A 15,478-nucleotide genomic window follows, 5' to 3' on the forward strand; every position below is an offset into this window, starting at 1 on the left:
CCTGCGGCCGTTCGCGCCGGACTCCGCTCAGCGCCCAGCCCAGGGGACGGTCCCTTCCCAGCGCCTCCGGTTAGGGCGACTGCTCAGCTCTCTCCGGAGCGCGCGTTCCAGCAGACTGCGGAGGCGAGCCGGAGCGGCGGCAGGTGCCGGCGTCTCCGAGCCCGGGTGCAGCCCAGGGGCGCTGTCCGCAACCCCCAGCCCCGGCCGCAGGCCTCTGCAGCCACCATCACCGGGAGGGAGGGTGCGCGGGAGGCGCGGCCTCAGGACGCGGACCCGCCCCCGCCGCCGGGGCCGCCCAGCCCGGCCCCCGCAGTGCGATCGCCCAGCCGCGCCGCGCCCGGTTCCGACTTCCCCTCCAGCCCGGCTCGCGCCTCGCTCCCCGCCGGCCACCCGTACAGCCCGCGCCGCGCGCCGCGCTCGCAGAGGCCGCCATGGGCCCCGCGCGCTGGCTGGCGCTGGGCAGCCTCCTCGCCCTGGGCGCGCCGCTGGAAGGCCGGCTGGTGGGCGAGGGGGACGCCGGCTTCGGCGAATGCGACCAGTTCTTCTACGCCGGGACCCCGCCCGAAGGGCTGGCGGCCGAGGGCCACGTGAAGATCTGCCAGCGCTCCGCGGGCACCGAGCGCTTCGCCACCCTGTACAGCACCGGGGACCGCATCCCCGTGTACTCGGCGTTCCGCGCCCCGCGCCCCGCGCCCGCCGGCGCAGAGCCGCGCTGGCTGGTGGAGCCGCAGGTAAGGGAGGTGGATCCCCAGCCCCGCGCTGGGCGGGGGCGGGGGGGGGGCGGCCCTGGGGCGCCTTGCCGCCACCGTGAGGGTTGGGACCGGGAAAAGCAGCCCCCACGCCCTCAGTGCCCGGGTCAGGAAGCCCGGGTTTCGGATCCACCCACTGCGCCCCTGTAGTCACAGCCTATCTCGCCCCTGTCATCGCCACCGCAGGAGCTCGGCGACATTCGAGCCCTCGCTGGAGCCGCAGGGGCCGGAGGTGGCTCTCTCTGTTTCGCGTAGACGCCTGCAGTGCTTCATTCATTTCCTGAGCAGCGAGGGGCGTGAGAGCCAGGCCGCCGACACCCTTCAGATGAGCGGGCAGCCTAGGCTGGGAGCTCACAGGCCTTGGTGCAGGGCATGGTCACAGTTTGGAGGCAGGGGGTGGGCCTTTTCATGCCCATTTTGCAAAAGAGGAGATCCAGGCTCAGGAGGAAGAAGAGGCCTGGGGAAGGGAAGACCGCCTGACTGGGAAGCTGGGCAGGTCTCTTGGCTAGAAGATCACTGCCCTTTCTACTAGGGAAAGCTGACTTCTGCAGAGGCCGCCTGAGCCTGAAAGCCCTTCCCTTATGCACAGACATCCAGTAAATTCTATCTGAAGTTGTGTTGAGCTAGGACAATAAAAGTATAGGCTTTTAGGAATGCAATGGGATAGTTACAAATAACATGGAAACATTGACTACCTCCAATTAATGCAAAGGACAAACCAGTTTTTCCTGACCCTTTATATCTGTATTACTTGGAAACCATGCCAACTCCCAGGGTGTTCTGTCACGTTTGGGGAGGGTAACCAAACACTCCAAGAGGCCCCCAGAGGCCCTGCTGAACCCGAGAGCACATGCTGCCCCACCTCAGCTCAGCCAGCCTCTCTCTCTTTTCTCAATATATTTTTATTGATTTCAGAGAGGAAGGGAGAGGGAGGGAGAGCTAGAAACATCAATGATGAGAGAGAATCATTGATCAGCTGCCTCCTGCACGACCCCCGCACCCAGGTGTGCTCTGACTAGGAATTGAACTGACCTCCTGGTTCATAGGTAGACGTTCAACCACTGAGCCACACCGCCTGGCTAGCCAGCCTCCCTTTTGGCCAGTTCTCCACCTCTCACCAGCCTCCCACCTACCTCTGCCCCAGCTGCCAAGGCCACCCTAGCTGACTAAGGAATTGAGCCACTCAGCCCGCCCATTCACGATGGCCTCAGCTGTGCAGGGAGGGCCACATGGGTGGACCGGAGACCTGATTTCAGGTGCTTCATTCAGAAGCCTGGATTGTAATCTCTGTAATCGCATTCAGATATTTCTAACTCTGAGGTTTTCCCAGGTCTCAAGCAATCTGCACCTGTCTCCTTACCTTCTCCACCTCCCTCCCACCTTCCTCCCCTGCTGATGTCAGAACCTCTGAGATCAGGCATGTGCAAACGCCTTTGTAAGTTGGGCACACTTTAGACATACAGTATCTAAAGTTATCTTGCCCCCCACTGCCCCCCCCCCCAACCCCCTGTGCTCGCTCCGTATCCTCCAGCTCATTGTGCATTGTGATTGTGGGCCTGTGAAGAAAAGAGAAGATCTGGTCTTTACTCCTCGAGGATCTCATGGATGCCTTGGGAAGACAGAACATACATGCGGGGGTGGCATAGGAATGCATGCTAAACACATTTCAGCTTAATTCAGAACACATTTAGTGATCCCCTATTGTGGGCCAGGCACTTAGGGTACCAGGAGAATAGAGTGAAGCTCTTGAACTCAAAGGCTTCTTGGTCTCCAGGTGAAGCATGCTGGGTGGATTAGTCCTTCCATGGACTAGCTGTAAACTTGGCGATAATTATAGGGTGGTTCTGAGAACTTAATGAGTTACTATATACAATGTTCTCTGAGAGGTGCTGGCACCTGAGTGCTAGGTTATTATGACATAAGCAAACCCCATAATGTAATAAAGCTAAACAAAATCCTATTATGTTTAATCTGCCTTGGAGGTGATGGGGAAAGCCTGGGGGTCAGGATGACATTCGTGCTGTGCTTCCCAGGATGAAGCAGAATTCAGAAGGGAGGTCGCAGCAGGAAGGCATTCCAGAGCAGATTCAAGGATTAGTGATGAGCGTGGGGAGTGGTTGGAGCAGCTGTAAAGTGAGTGGATTACAGTCTACTCATGTGTCCAGGGGAATCATGGGAGGGAGGGGTCAGGTGTGAAGGAGTAATCAAGGAGGGCTTAGGGAGGCAGCAGTTATTGACGGAGTCACAAAGGAGCAGGGGTGGCAGAGAGGAAGTGGACAGAGCCTCACCCAAGCCTGGGCCTTTGGGGGTAGGGCTGGGTGATGAGGAATGGGACTAAGGAGGTAAAAGAGATTGGGGAAGGAGGGGAAATAGTTCAAATGGCGGCTCTGGAGGTGAGCCATACAGCGTGTTGGAGAAGTACAGGAGCCAGAGTTCTTAGCTGGGGAGGTCTGAATGGTCACAGGGCTGATGCCTCCCCCTGCGAGATGGGCTGTGGCCCCCCTCCCTCCTTTCCCACTACAACGACAGGTCCACAGGAAGTCAGGAGGGAGGGGGAGGAGGTGCGAGATGAGATGCGGGCAGCTCTGGAGCACACTGCAGCAAACCTGACCGCCCTCCCTGTGGCCAGCTCCCCAGGCCTGCCTCACTGCCCAGGTCCCCACTGCAGAAGGATGCCCCCCGCTCCGTGTGGACTTCTGGCTGCCTCATAGCTATCTGAATACTGAGTCACCTGTGCCCACATCACCTTTGAATGAGGTCAGCATTGCAGAGAGGCTGAGCAGACAGGGGAGGAAGAGGCAGAGACCCAGGGAGCTGCAGGCTGGCCATTGGTAATGAGTCAGGCAGGGCTGCCCTGGCCCTGGGGCTCCTGAAGCCCATTCAGTAGCTCTTACCGCTGTCCTGCAGTTTCCCTTTGAAAAAACAACTCCTAAGTCAAAAACTGAGTCACTCTTGTGCTTTAAACCTTTAAAGAATCGGCTGCCCCGCACCTAAGGACAGAGTTCACAAGGCCCCCATGCCCTGTCTCCAGCCCCAGGCTTGTTTCTCACTCCTCCCCCTTCTCACTGGCTAGGTTCTAGCATTGTCCAGCTGCCTCGAGTGCCTCTCAGAAACCGTATTGTTTACTGCATTGGCTTCTTTGCTCATGGTCATTCCTTTTGCCCCAAATGCCCTTTCCACACTGCCCCCATCTTGCTTCTGACTTCTCCCTCCCCTACTCCATCCTTTAAAACCGCCAAGGTGTCACCTCTTCCAAAAAGAATTGCCCACCTGACTTAGGTCCGCCTCTCAATGCTCCTATGACTTCTCTATTGTTGTGCTTACCACATCATTTTATTTTATTTTTTATATTTTTTTATTGATCTCAGAGAGGAAGGGAGAGGGAGAGGGAGATAGAAACATCAATGATGACAGAGAATCATTGATCAGCTGCCTCCTGCACGCCCCATACTGGGGATCAAGCCGCAACCTGGGCATGTGCCCTTGACTGGAATTGAACCCGGAACCCTTGAGTCTGCAGGCTGATGCTCTATCCACTGAGCCAAACCAGCCAGGGCGACATCGTTTTAGAATTACCTGCTTACGTGTCTGTCTCCCCCGTGTAAGCCCCTGAGGACTGCATTTTACTCATGCTTGTATTCCGAGTGCCTAGAATGTACAAAGCACTCAGTAACTATTGAATAACAATTTGATATTAGGGTCAATCAGGCAGCGAGTGAGAGGTTCAGCTGGAGCTTTTTGGGGGGAGCTTACTGCTTCAGAAGCTTGTCCTGTCACTGTCCAGCAGCCACTGTTACAAACACATTCCATGTGTGAAGCTGGAACCTTCCTCCGTTTATCCATCATTCCTAGCGCTACCCCAAATGATCTGGGTCTCTGCTCTGGATGACACCTCTTTAGTGTCAGACAGAGGAGCCCGTGTCTGCCCATGTTGGAGGAATTTAAATGGGATCTCTGAGGAACAGAATGAGAACTTTAAAATGAAGCAGAGAGCCCTAGCCAGTTTGGCTCAGTGGATAGAGCGTTGGCCTGCGGACTGAAGGGTCCCAGGTTTGATTCCGGTCGAGGGCACATGCCCAGGTTGCAGGCTTGATCCTCAGTGGGGGACATGCAGAAGGTGGCCGATCAATGATTCATCGTTGATGTTTCTGACTCTCTGCCTTCCTCTCTGAAATCAATTATATATATATATATATATTTATTTATTTAAAATGAAGCAGAGAAAACAGCTGCCTTAGGTTTTATGGTCACCTTTAAATTGAGAATGGGGAGAAGGAGAGAGGGAGAGAGAGAGAGAAGATGAGGAGAAAATGCGTTCCTGTTAGCTTGATGCCAGTGGTGTGGAGGTGTCCAGTCAAGATTCGAAGACTCCAGAGACCTGAGACCTGGGTCTGGTTTAGTACAGGGAGCCTCAAACCATTTAGTTCTCAACTCCTTTCCGTTTAGTGAGAGACTTTGTGGATGAGGTGCCAGTGATGCCTTTCTAAAGTACATTGTCAGTTCATGCCAACATATAAGACTATCGTTTTATAAACACGAATACCAGAAGTATCTGGCTTTATATCCCACTTACAATTACTTCAACTTACAAAAATACTGTGAGGTAGATAACATTTTCTTCATAGTAGAGGTGAGGCCCAGTGAGGTCATTTCAAATCGTAGTAAATTTATGTGAATCGTTGTCACAGCTTAGTTCTTGACCTTAAGTTCTTGACCTTTAATTTCCAGCAGTGGCTTCTTGCTTACACACCCTGAAACTGTTAGACACACTGTCTAATTTATTCCAACATCAGGCCTCTTCTGATTGTGTCAGAGAACAAACAGATAGAAGACATCATACACTTAATTTTCTGTGTAGGGAATGCAGCAAATAGGATGATTCTGATTCTTCCTATTTAAGAGACTCGGGTTGAGGTCCCTGCTCTGCCCGTTACAGGCCACGTGACCTTAAATTCTTCCAGCCCTATTTTTCTGACCTGCTCATTGAAGGTAATAACAAGTGTTAATTCCATAAAGTGGTTGTGACAAATAAACAAGATAATACATAAGCATGTAGCATAGTACCTGGAAAATGATATGGTCTTAGTAAATATTCACACGCATACTTTCTTAAGGTCTTACTTTAAAAGGTGTTAGACATACACAAATGCGCGCATATACACGCACACACAAATGAATGTTGGAATAGTGGCTCCAGCAATTCTATAAATCTTTCCTACAATGTAAAATAGTCATCTGTGGATCTTCTCAAATGCAAGGCGTGTGTCCCAGATTTGTATAACAGGTGCTCAGAAAGTGCAAGGTGGAGATTGACGGAATGGAAGATTGAGTGGATGGATTTAGGTAACTGAAAAAACAAAAACAAAACAGGTGCCAGAAATACCTCCACCCTCCCTGTCCTGATCAACCAAGAGGTGTGTTGTTACAAAACAAGCAGTGAGCAATTACATTCCAATCTATTATGATGAGCCTGGGTCAGGCTGAGCACCTGACAGAGGAATCCCTGTCAGCCGCTCACAATTTCTTCTTTACCTGAGTGCAAATAGCAAAAACTAACAAACGCACACACACAAAAACACCCCAAAAACAAAACAGGAGGCACTTGGGCTATTCTTCATTGCATTTTTCTCCCTTTCTGACTTTTTATTTATCTCTGATTTCAGTGTTTCCATTTGATTTGCGATTATTTTCAGGAGCAAGTTAAGGTACTTGCCCTATATTGGCAGATCATTGTAGGACATTTTGTCCTGAAACAGTCCAAGGGTGGCAGATCTGTACACCATTCTTTCAGTTCAGGCTTAAATTTGAACAGTCCAGGAAAGGAACTATTGTTTATTGATCCCTACGAGGTGCAAAGGTCTTCACAAATTAACTCATTCATACAACTCCACGTTTTATAGTTACTGTGCTCCATGTTTTATAGTTTCGGAAACTGAGCTTCAGAGCGGTTACATAACTTACCAAGGTCAGACACTGCTGGATGGCAAAGCCTGGACTGAGGCTCATGGCTGCCCAGCCGCAAAGTTCTTAGCCCTCTTTCTCCTCTGTCCTTCTGCTTTCCAATCACAAGGCCAGTGTTTTCTCCAGCTTCCAAATTGACTGACTAGATTTGTTAGTTTATTTTTTATTTGGCTGAATTAATCCAGTTCTTTGGATGATTTGTGGCTTTCCTTCTAACATACCATTCTGAAAATCCCACCTTCGGATTGCCGCTAGCTCGTTATTAGCTGATGGTGATTGAATGGTGCTTTCCTTGAGACATAAGGATTTTGTTCTTTGGGTTTCAGATTTCTCTTTCTCTTACACTGTCGGCTTGACAAGTGAAAATTGGAAAAAATAAGTCCTCCCACTTGCCAGTAGCTGTCACTTCCTGTGGTCTGGTCTTGCTCCTAGAATTACTGTTAGCTCGAGAATGTTTTCTCCTTCAAGTTGCACATCATGTCTCCTTGCTTGGTCACATGCCCTTTTGTTCCATAGAACCTGACATCTATGGCAGCGATAATTGGTTGCCTGCTGATATATCTATGCGGCCACTGAAAGGAAGGGGGAATAAAGAAGAAACCACCTCATAGGGTGAACCAAATAGGGAAGCATCACTTAGTATTCCAGTCATGCATTTACTTCCGTGCCTGACGGAAGAGTGGTTCAATCAAGAGTCTAGCCGAGGGCATTTTATATTTTTAATCAAAACTGAAAATAAGGGCACATTTTGTTTTGCTGAGTAAACAGATAGCTGAATAGTGTTCGGAAATGTAAATTAAATGACATGTTCCCATTGGCTTGCACCTTAACTGTGAGGATTATGGTCTTGAGTTTTGACTGACCTTCAGTTGGCAGGACTACCTAATGCCCTGGAGCCTCCATTGGTTAATTCATCAACAAATGTCTATTCCAGGACCTGCTATGTGCCAGGCACTGTTCTGGGCCCTGGGAATAGATCATCAGTGACTCGGACAAAAATCCCTACTTTCATGGAGCTTAATATCTAATAGAGGACATAAGCGATAGGATAAATAAAAGGCATAGCTTAGTAAATAGTAGGAAGTACGAAGGAGAAAAATAAAGCACGGTAGAAGGATATGAGTTACCCAGGAAAAGGTGACTCTGTGTACAGACCCAAAGCAAGTGATAAAACCAGACATGCAGGTATCTGGGGGAAGGTTGTTCCCCCAGAGGGGAACAGCAAGTGCAAAGGCCCTGGGGCCTGAGTGTTCCTCCGTATTTGAAGAGGCCAGTGCAGCTAGAGAAGGATAAATGAGGTGAATGGCAGGGGATGAGGTCAGACAGGTGGGGTGGGAAATGGTAGATCTCGCCTCTGCGTTATATGTAGGAAATTTGGCTTTTACCTCGTGTGAATCAGGAAGCCACTGTACCAGCTTTGAGCAGAGAGTTTTGATGTGACCTGACTAACATTTGACTATCATCATTTTGGTTGCCACATTGAGAGCAGACTGTATGGGTTTCAGGACAGAAGCAGAGACCAGATAGGAGATTTCAATAATCTGGCAAGAGGCAGTGGTGGCTTGGACCAGGGTAATGGCAGTCTAGTTCTGGATTTATTTTTGAAGAAAGAACCAAGAGTCTTTGGGGTGAGAGAAAGGAAGGAGTCACAGATGACTCAAGGACTTTGGCCGGACGACTGGAAGAATGGCATGGCCATGAATAAGATGAGGATCCTAAAGGGAAGGCCGGGGTGAGAGGAGCTAAAGTGTGAGATGCTTTCAGGCGTTCAATGGAGCTTCTAGGGCTCGCTGGGTACTTACCACATACTGGGCCCTGTCCTAGGCATTTCCCCCCACATGTAATCTCAGTCTTCACAACAACTGTAGGAAATAGGTGCTATTATTATTATTCTCCTCAGGCAGAGGAGGAAACGGAGGCACAAAGAGGTTCAGTTATTTCATTTTTTATGGAGCTAGGGAGCGGCGGAACTGGGGTTTGAACTCAAGTTGCCTGACACTAGAGAACATAAGCAACTGCCTCTGTTTGTTGTAATGTACCCCGCGAATCACAGAAGGACGCCTCAAGAAGTCGAATGAAAGAGTCACATTTATTGCAATCCGGGACTATGAGGGGTCATTCCCAAATCTCATAGTAACAAGATGGTCGCAGCTCCAGGGTTATATAGGCAAAAAATCACAAAGGTATTGATTACATCTCAAGGTTTGGAATGAGGAACCTGGTTTGCAAAAAAGCAGTTTACAGAAGCAGAAGCAGCATGTGAATTATAGTTTTGGGTCTCGGGGTCACTGAATTGACAGAAACACATTATCTAGAGCCCTCGGGTCTGGAATGAGGAACCTGGGTTAAACTTAGGCATGTTATCTAAATTACGGTTTTGGGTCTCTGGCACACTGAGTCAGCAAGGATACGTTAACTGGAGCCTCTGACCTTGGGATAACTGTGCTGTCCTTCCCAGGTAAAGGAAAGTGTGCTTTCTAAGACTAGTATAACCACAACCCGTGGGATATTCACATTACAATCAATAAGGCATTTAATCGAATGGGATGACTTATATAATTCAGAAAGTCAAAATAACCTGTCCATTGTTAAACAAAGCAAATAGGTACCATACTTCATGTTACCAAACCCATTACTGTAATAGGAGAACTCCTCTTTAGCTCTCCTGAATGAAGTTCCTCTTTCGAAAGGTCACACATCCATTTTCTAGGATTTTATAGAGCATCATAGCTCCATGCCCACGAGTGCCAGGTGCTCACAGCCGCAGGTGTACCTTCGTGCTGCATTGGCTGAGGGTGCTGTTGCCGCCCTCTGCAGTGTTGCTCTATTCTCGCCTGTGGTGAGCATGTCCTATGGTGGTTGTGCTCTCAGACATTCTCCTTAAGGCACCAGCTTGGGGTGGAGGGGAATGGATCATCTAAAAACTCTGTCAAACAAGTATTGTCCCCTGGGTCACAGTGAGTGTGGTGGGATTAAGGAGGTGCTTGCACCTGTGGGGGCGTAGGCCTATTGCTGCTGGAGGTGGGTTGGGTACAGTACCTGAGCCCCAGGTGAGCCCAGCTCCTGACCAGATGCCAGTTGCCCGAGGGGAAGGAGCGGGCAAACCACACCCTACACAGACCCTCCTCTGGAGCAGAGATGGAGACCCACTCACCCAGCCTTCAGCCCAGTCCGTTCAGGAGCCCCTCCCATGCACCCAGCCCGTGTCCCCAGGGAAGTTAAGTCAGCTGACAGCACATTCTGAAACTTAGCCCAGTAAAGAAGGAAGCCCCACTTTGGGCCAGAAGAGGGCCTTTGCTCCCACTCAGACCTCCCGGCCTCCTGAAAGTGCGGACATTCCCTTTCCCTTTATGACTGGTAGCAACCCGAAGTCCCTCCCCTGTGCGAGTCCTTATGTTGGAGGCGGTGGGAGTAGCACCAGGTGTCTGACCAGTGGGGTCAGACCAAACCCAGGTTCAGAACCTTGGAGCTTGGGTTCTGGCTGGGAAAGAATTCAGAGCAAGACCCAACTGTAAGAGAACATGTATTGGGTAAATTACAGTTAGATAAAGCAATTCCTGGAAGAAATGGGCTTAGCAAACAAATTCCAGAGGTAAAGGAAGGGCCCTTGGAGCTTGGGAGTGAGGAAGCTAATGGTAACTCGCCAGGGGGAGGGGAGGAAAGGCAGTAGCTTGCTCCCAGGAGGTCCTCTGCCCTAAGGGTTTTAGGGGTATAGATTTTAGGGGAGGTCCCAGGGAAGATCTCAATAGAATATTCAGTAGTTTTCCAAGTGTGTGCTTTCAGGGTTGTGATCTCCACTGTTTGATTGATGGGGGTCAGTATTCAATGCAGCTGGTCCTGATGTCACCTGTGGCAGGTTTTGTTGCTTATCTGGGCCTGGAACTGAAATACAACTGGGGCCTAGATGTTATCTCTTTGGAGGAAAGGCCAGGGAGGGGGTCCAAACCGAATGATCAGCTGATCAGCAATATGCTAGGGGAGGGAAAGTTACCCTGGGGAGAGTTCCCACCCTGCAATTGATTGTCCATTGTTAAGCACCTGGAAATTTCCACCCTGATGACCTTCTGTACCTGGCCCATCGTTCTTGCTCTGTTTCTGTCTGTCTAACTGCCTACAACACTGACATCTGTCATAGTCCCAGGTCACCTGGCTTCCACCCAGCATGGTAAATGAGCCTTTGCTACGTGTTTGGGAGATGGCAATGTTGGTTTCAGGAAATCTCCTGGCCATTATCTTAGTGTTTATAACTTCTTAGTGCAGAAGTTGACCCACACACATCACTTTGTTGAACCAACTGACCACGATGCATGATTGAACAGGGACCTTGTGAGGAAATGGCCACTATTTATGTTTCTGAAAGATTGGGCATCCACCATGGTCTCAGTGTTACAGAATACTGGAGAAAAACCAAGCAACATTTAGAGAAATGGAGTTACACTTTATTATTATTATGCACGGGCCCAGAGAAAAATGTCTTTCAAATTCTGTGCAAAAAGCATGGAGGAAGCTTTCCCTTTTTATACTTTTTTCAGTCCTTTGTCTCCCAAATATGGGGTTTTCCGGTTCCCTTTGCAAGTTCTTAAAGAGCCCTATGTGCTGGGGCTTTGAGACCTCAACCAAAGGCCTGGCCTGGCACCAGCACTGATAACTTTGTCTGGGGAAGGCCTCTCTAAAGTGGGAGTAAACAGGTCTTGCAGGACCAGACAATTAAAGGAGCAGTGACTAGATTCAGATTGCTAGCCCCCCAAAATGTCTCTTTTCCCCCATCATCAGGACACACGGAGACGTGGGGGAAGGAAAGCAGAGTTTATGAGTCATGAAAGGCCTTTCCTCATTCTTGGCTGTCTCTACCACATCTGAACCCTGGTACCTATGATAACATCGGACAATTCCTTCACGTCTGAGTGGTCCGTTTGGCATGATTGATGACCTTGCTTCTGCACCTCAGCTGGACGGACTTCACCCCTGCAACCCCTACCATCTGCATTCTGAGGTCCCAGCTCCCATCATCTTCATCCAGCCCTCTCTGCAAAAGAGCTTCCTGCCTGGTTAGCCTCTGGGTCTCCCCTAGCCTTTCTCCACTGGGAGCCAGAGAAATCCTCTCCAAGCACTAATCCCATCAATGTCTCCCAACAGTCTCACTGGAAACGCTTGGAGACTCCCCACTTTCCTTCAGATAAAGATAAGCCCTTATCGTGGTCTCCGGAGTCCTTCCTGCTCTGCCTCCCTTCCCCCTCCTTGCCTTATCTGGTGTCACAGACCTTGTCAGGCTTTTACCTCTAGCCACTTTGGCTTATTTCTGAGTTTGTTTAAAAAAAAATTTTCTTTTTTGGTTTAAATTTCCATCATAAGGACTTTGTACCTGCTATTTTTGTTTTTGTTTTATTGTCTTCCATGGTATTCCCAACCAGGTCAACCACTGGGAACACTCTCTGGCAGCACCAAACATACCTTTTTGTTGCTAGCATGTTGCAATTATACATTTATTTGTGTGACTAATTGACTTCCACCCAACTAGACTCCAAGGACCATGAGGGCAGGGCCCAGGGCTCTTGTTGCTCCCTATTGAACCCTCGTTGTCTAACTCAGGGGCCAATAAACTTTTTCTCTAAAGGGCCAAATAGTACATATTTTAGGCTTTGCAGGCCACATGGTCTCTGTTGTAACTATTCAGCTGGGCTGTTTGAGCACAGAAACAGCCACAGACAACACATAAACGAATAAGTGTGGCTGTGCTCCGAGGGACCCCTGTGAAAACAGGTGGTGGGTTGGATTTGGCTCACCGGCTGTGGTTTTGCCAGCCCCTGGTCTCACATGATGCCATCGCGTAGTAAGTGGTTAATGTTTAGTGTTGAGCACTGAGCAAATATGGATTGAACAGTGACTGGGGAATTTGAAGGCTGTATCATCCTATTCCTATTATGGCATGGCAGCCCTAGATCTAGACCTATAATTTTCAACTAACCTTTTTGATGTGGTTGCGGTTGTCATTATTTATAACATTTAGGTTTTTTTGGATTATACAAGTAATGTACGCTTATGATAAAAAATATTTTGAGTATTTTGGAAGTATATAAAGAAAAAGATCTAACTTCTTACAGATCGTTTATGAGTGTGTGTGTATGTGTGTGCTAACATTCCAGGAATTTCCATCATTCAGAGACACATATATGTTTGCATACCCTTTATTCTAGTCAACAAGTTTCAGCACACGCCTTTGGACTCTGTGCAGCCACATATAACAAGCTCAGAAACAACCAACACACCCATGGAGTCGGAGAGTTTATTTCATTTAGAAATAGAAGACCTAGGGATCTCGAATGCAAAGTCCAGTTCATCACATTTTCTTTCAAGTTTGTATCACATATTGCTCATGGGTGGCTTGAGATCATCCCGCCTCCTTTCCCCTTCCTGTGCTCCTGAGCAGAGGTCTTCTTTTCCTCTTACAGGAGACAGAGGCCAGGCAGTCACTGTCTGCCCAAAGTCACAAGGCCAGTAAGAGGCAGGGCCAACAGGTGCCTCGTTTCTAATCTGGTGTTCGATTTCCAATTCCAAGCCCTGCTGTTGTGTAGTCCATGTTTAGAGGAACTTGAAGAGGAGCCACATTCCAAACACCCAGGAGAAAAGTTAAGAAATGGAAATGATTTTGTCTGAGGGCAGACTTACTAGCCTCTGTTATGCCCAGATTTCAAGATCCCCAAAAGCCCACCAGGGAGCCAGCCGAGTCCGATGCAAAAGCAAAGAGTCTTTATTCGAACTAGTTCAGCTCTCCAACCACACTCACCAACACAATGGCAAGCCAAGTGGCAGAGAGAGAGAACTCTGTGTGGAGAGGGGTTTTATAGGGGGGTTGGAGTAAGGGGAGGAGAAAGGACTGTTGGCCCTGCCGATTGGCCAGGCGCAAGTCGGTGTCTCGTTACACAGGATGTGGTCATATCTATGGCGACTTCCCTTGATTGTCATTGGTTAGTTTAAAGAAGTCCTGGGTGTGGCTAGCAGAGGCTTGGGCTTCTGGGAAGAAGCCTTGCCAAGCACATGGCCAAGGTAAGATGGAGGGCGTAGCCCTTACCCTGGGGCAAGATGGAGGGTGTAGCCCTTACCCTGGGGCAAGATGGAGGGTGTAGCCCTTACCCTGGGGCAAGATGGAGGGTGTAGCCCTTACCCTGGGGCAAGATGGAGGGGGTAGCCCTTACCCTGGGGCAAGATGGAGGGTGTAGCCCTTACCCTGGGGCAAGATGGAGGGCGTAGTCCTCGCCCTTTCAGCCTCAAACGAAATTTGCTGCACAACATGGAGCAGATGCTGTCTCTTTTTTGCTTAAGAAGATATAAACTTTAACACTTATGAAGGGTTTAGGTTGGAAGCAAAGAAACCATTTCCTATAGAGAGAGTTATTATGCTATGGAAAAGGGTCTGAGGGCTAAGGCCCCTTCTCAAGTGATCTTTTTTTTTTAAATCTTTATTGTTGAAAGTATTACTTGTGTCCTCCCTTTCCCCCGCACTGACCCCCTCCAGCCCGCTCCTATAGTAATCTTTATAGCGAAGGGTAAATTTTGGAAAAAGGCGGTCTGTATAGGTGTAATCTTGTGTGGAGACAGGCTAGGAGCCCTTCCCAGTTTTCAGGTAGAGGTGAGTCCATAATCGAGATGACAGTGGTGTCTCGCAGGCTGCAGTTCCGTGCCCAGGTAGCTCACTGACTAGGTTTGTTACTGCTGTTGCTTTTGCTGCTGTTAATATTGGGTACCATTCTGTTCCTCCAGTCCGGACACAGGCCAGTGCCCGCGTGTTTCCTCTCATTCATTTACATAATAAATGTGGTCATAACAAATCAGAGACAAGAGTTTATCATAAATGTGTTCTCTTTTCTATTAATAAATTGGGTTTAAGAGGTAGACATAGAATTACAGGGATCTTCAGTGACAAGAACAAGCTGCCCCTGTTTATTATCTGTTCATTCATTTATTCATTCCTGATCAGCAGGTCTAGACAGTTAGCATAGCAAAGGATGAGTAGTCAGACGTCTAGGTGCTGATTGATACTCTTATCAATATTGTCATTATCATCAGCAGCAAAACCATTTATTGAGTTCTCAGGACTAAGCCAAGAAATAGAATCTAAGACGTGGTCCTGGAGCAAGGCCCCGCCCCTGACGGTGGGTGTCCTGTTTCTTACTTGGGAAGGCAGATCATGACCAGGAGTGGTTTACTTACCTCTCTCTCCTTAGACTATTAGCTCTGAAGGGGCAAAGACAGAAACAGAGAGGTTAAGAAATGGGTTTTGTAGAGAGGCAACATGGGGTTGCGTCCCAGCTCTGTCACTTAACCAGCTGTGTGACCTTGGAAATATTACTGAATCCCGTGGTGCTTAGTTCCCCATCTGTGGTGTGGAGCTAATAGATTGTCCCTATTCTGCAGAGGAGTTAGGACGATACAGTATGGCAGAGTGTTCAAGAGGCACTCTGCATTGTGTCTGAGCACACAATACAAATTCATTAAGTATGTTGAGTAAACAAGTAACCTTTGCTATACCTGCCTTGGAGGTCACCAGAATGAAGGTTACCAGGCTTCTAGGTCTGACCCTATATTATTTCTGAAATGGGTCCTTGGTCCATCTGGGAAAGAGAGAGGTCAGACTCCCTCAGTGGCCAAATAGGAGAAGAAAAAGGCCTCACCAAGCGACAGATGTAGTACATCCGGTGCTTTGCCAATGTTGTGCCCACCTTTAGCAAAAAGAAGGGTCCCAGAGCCAGCTCTGAAGACTTTTGTGATCC

At 49.0% G+C, this 15,478-nt stretch overlaps 1 protein-coding gene across 1 annotated transcript in view; it reads left to right on the plus strand.

Moving 5' to 3' along the window:
* Positions 1 to 317: 317 nt before the first annotated feature.
* The window catches only part of ENDOD1 (endonuclease domain containing 1), a 36,135-nt gene continuing 20,974 nt past the window's right edge, over positions 318 to 15,478 (plus strand). The window contains exon 1 of the mRNA XM_081100142.1: positions 318 to 731. Coding sequence (XP_080956268.1) covers positions 432 to 731 — 300 coding nt within the window. The 5' untranslated portion in view covers positions 318 to 431. The remainder of the gene's footprint in view (positions 732 to 15,478) is intronic.

Source organism: Myotis nattereri (assembly GCF_964212035.1).
Source record: "Myotis nattereri genome assembly, chromosome: 9".
NCBI classification, from domain to species: Eukaryota; Metazoa; Chordata; class Mammalia; order Chiroptera; family Vespertilionidae; genus Myotis; species Myotis nattereri.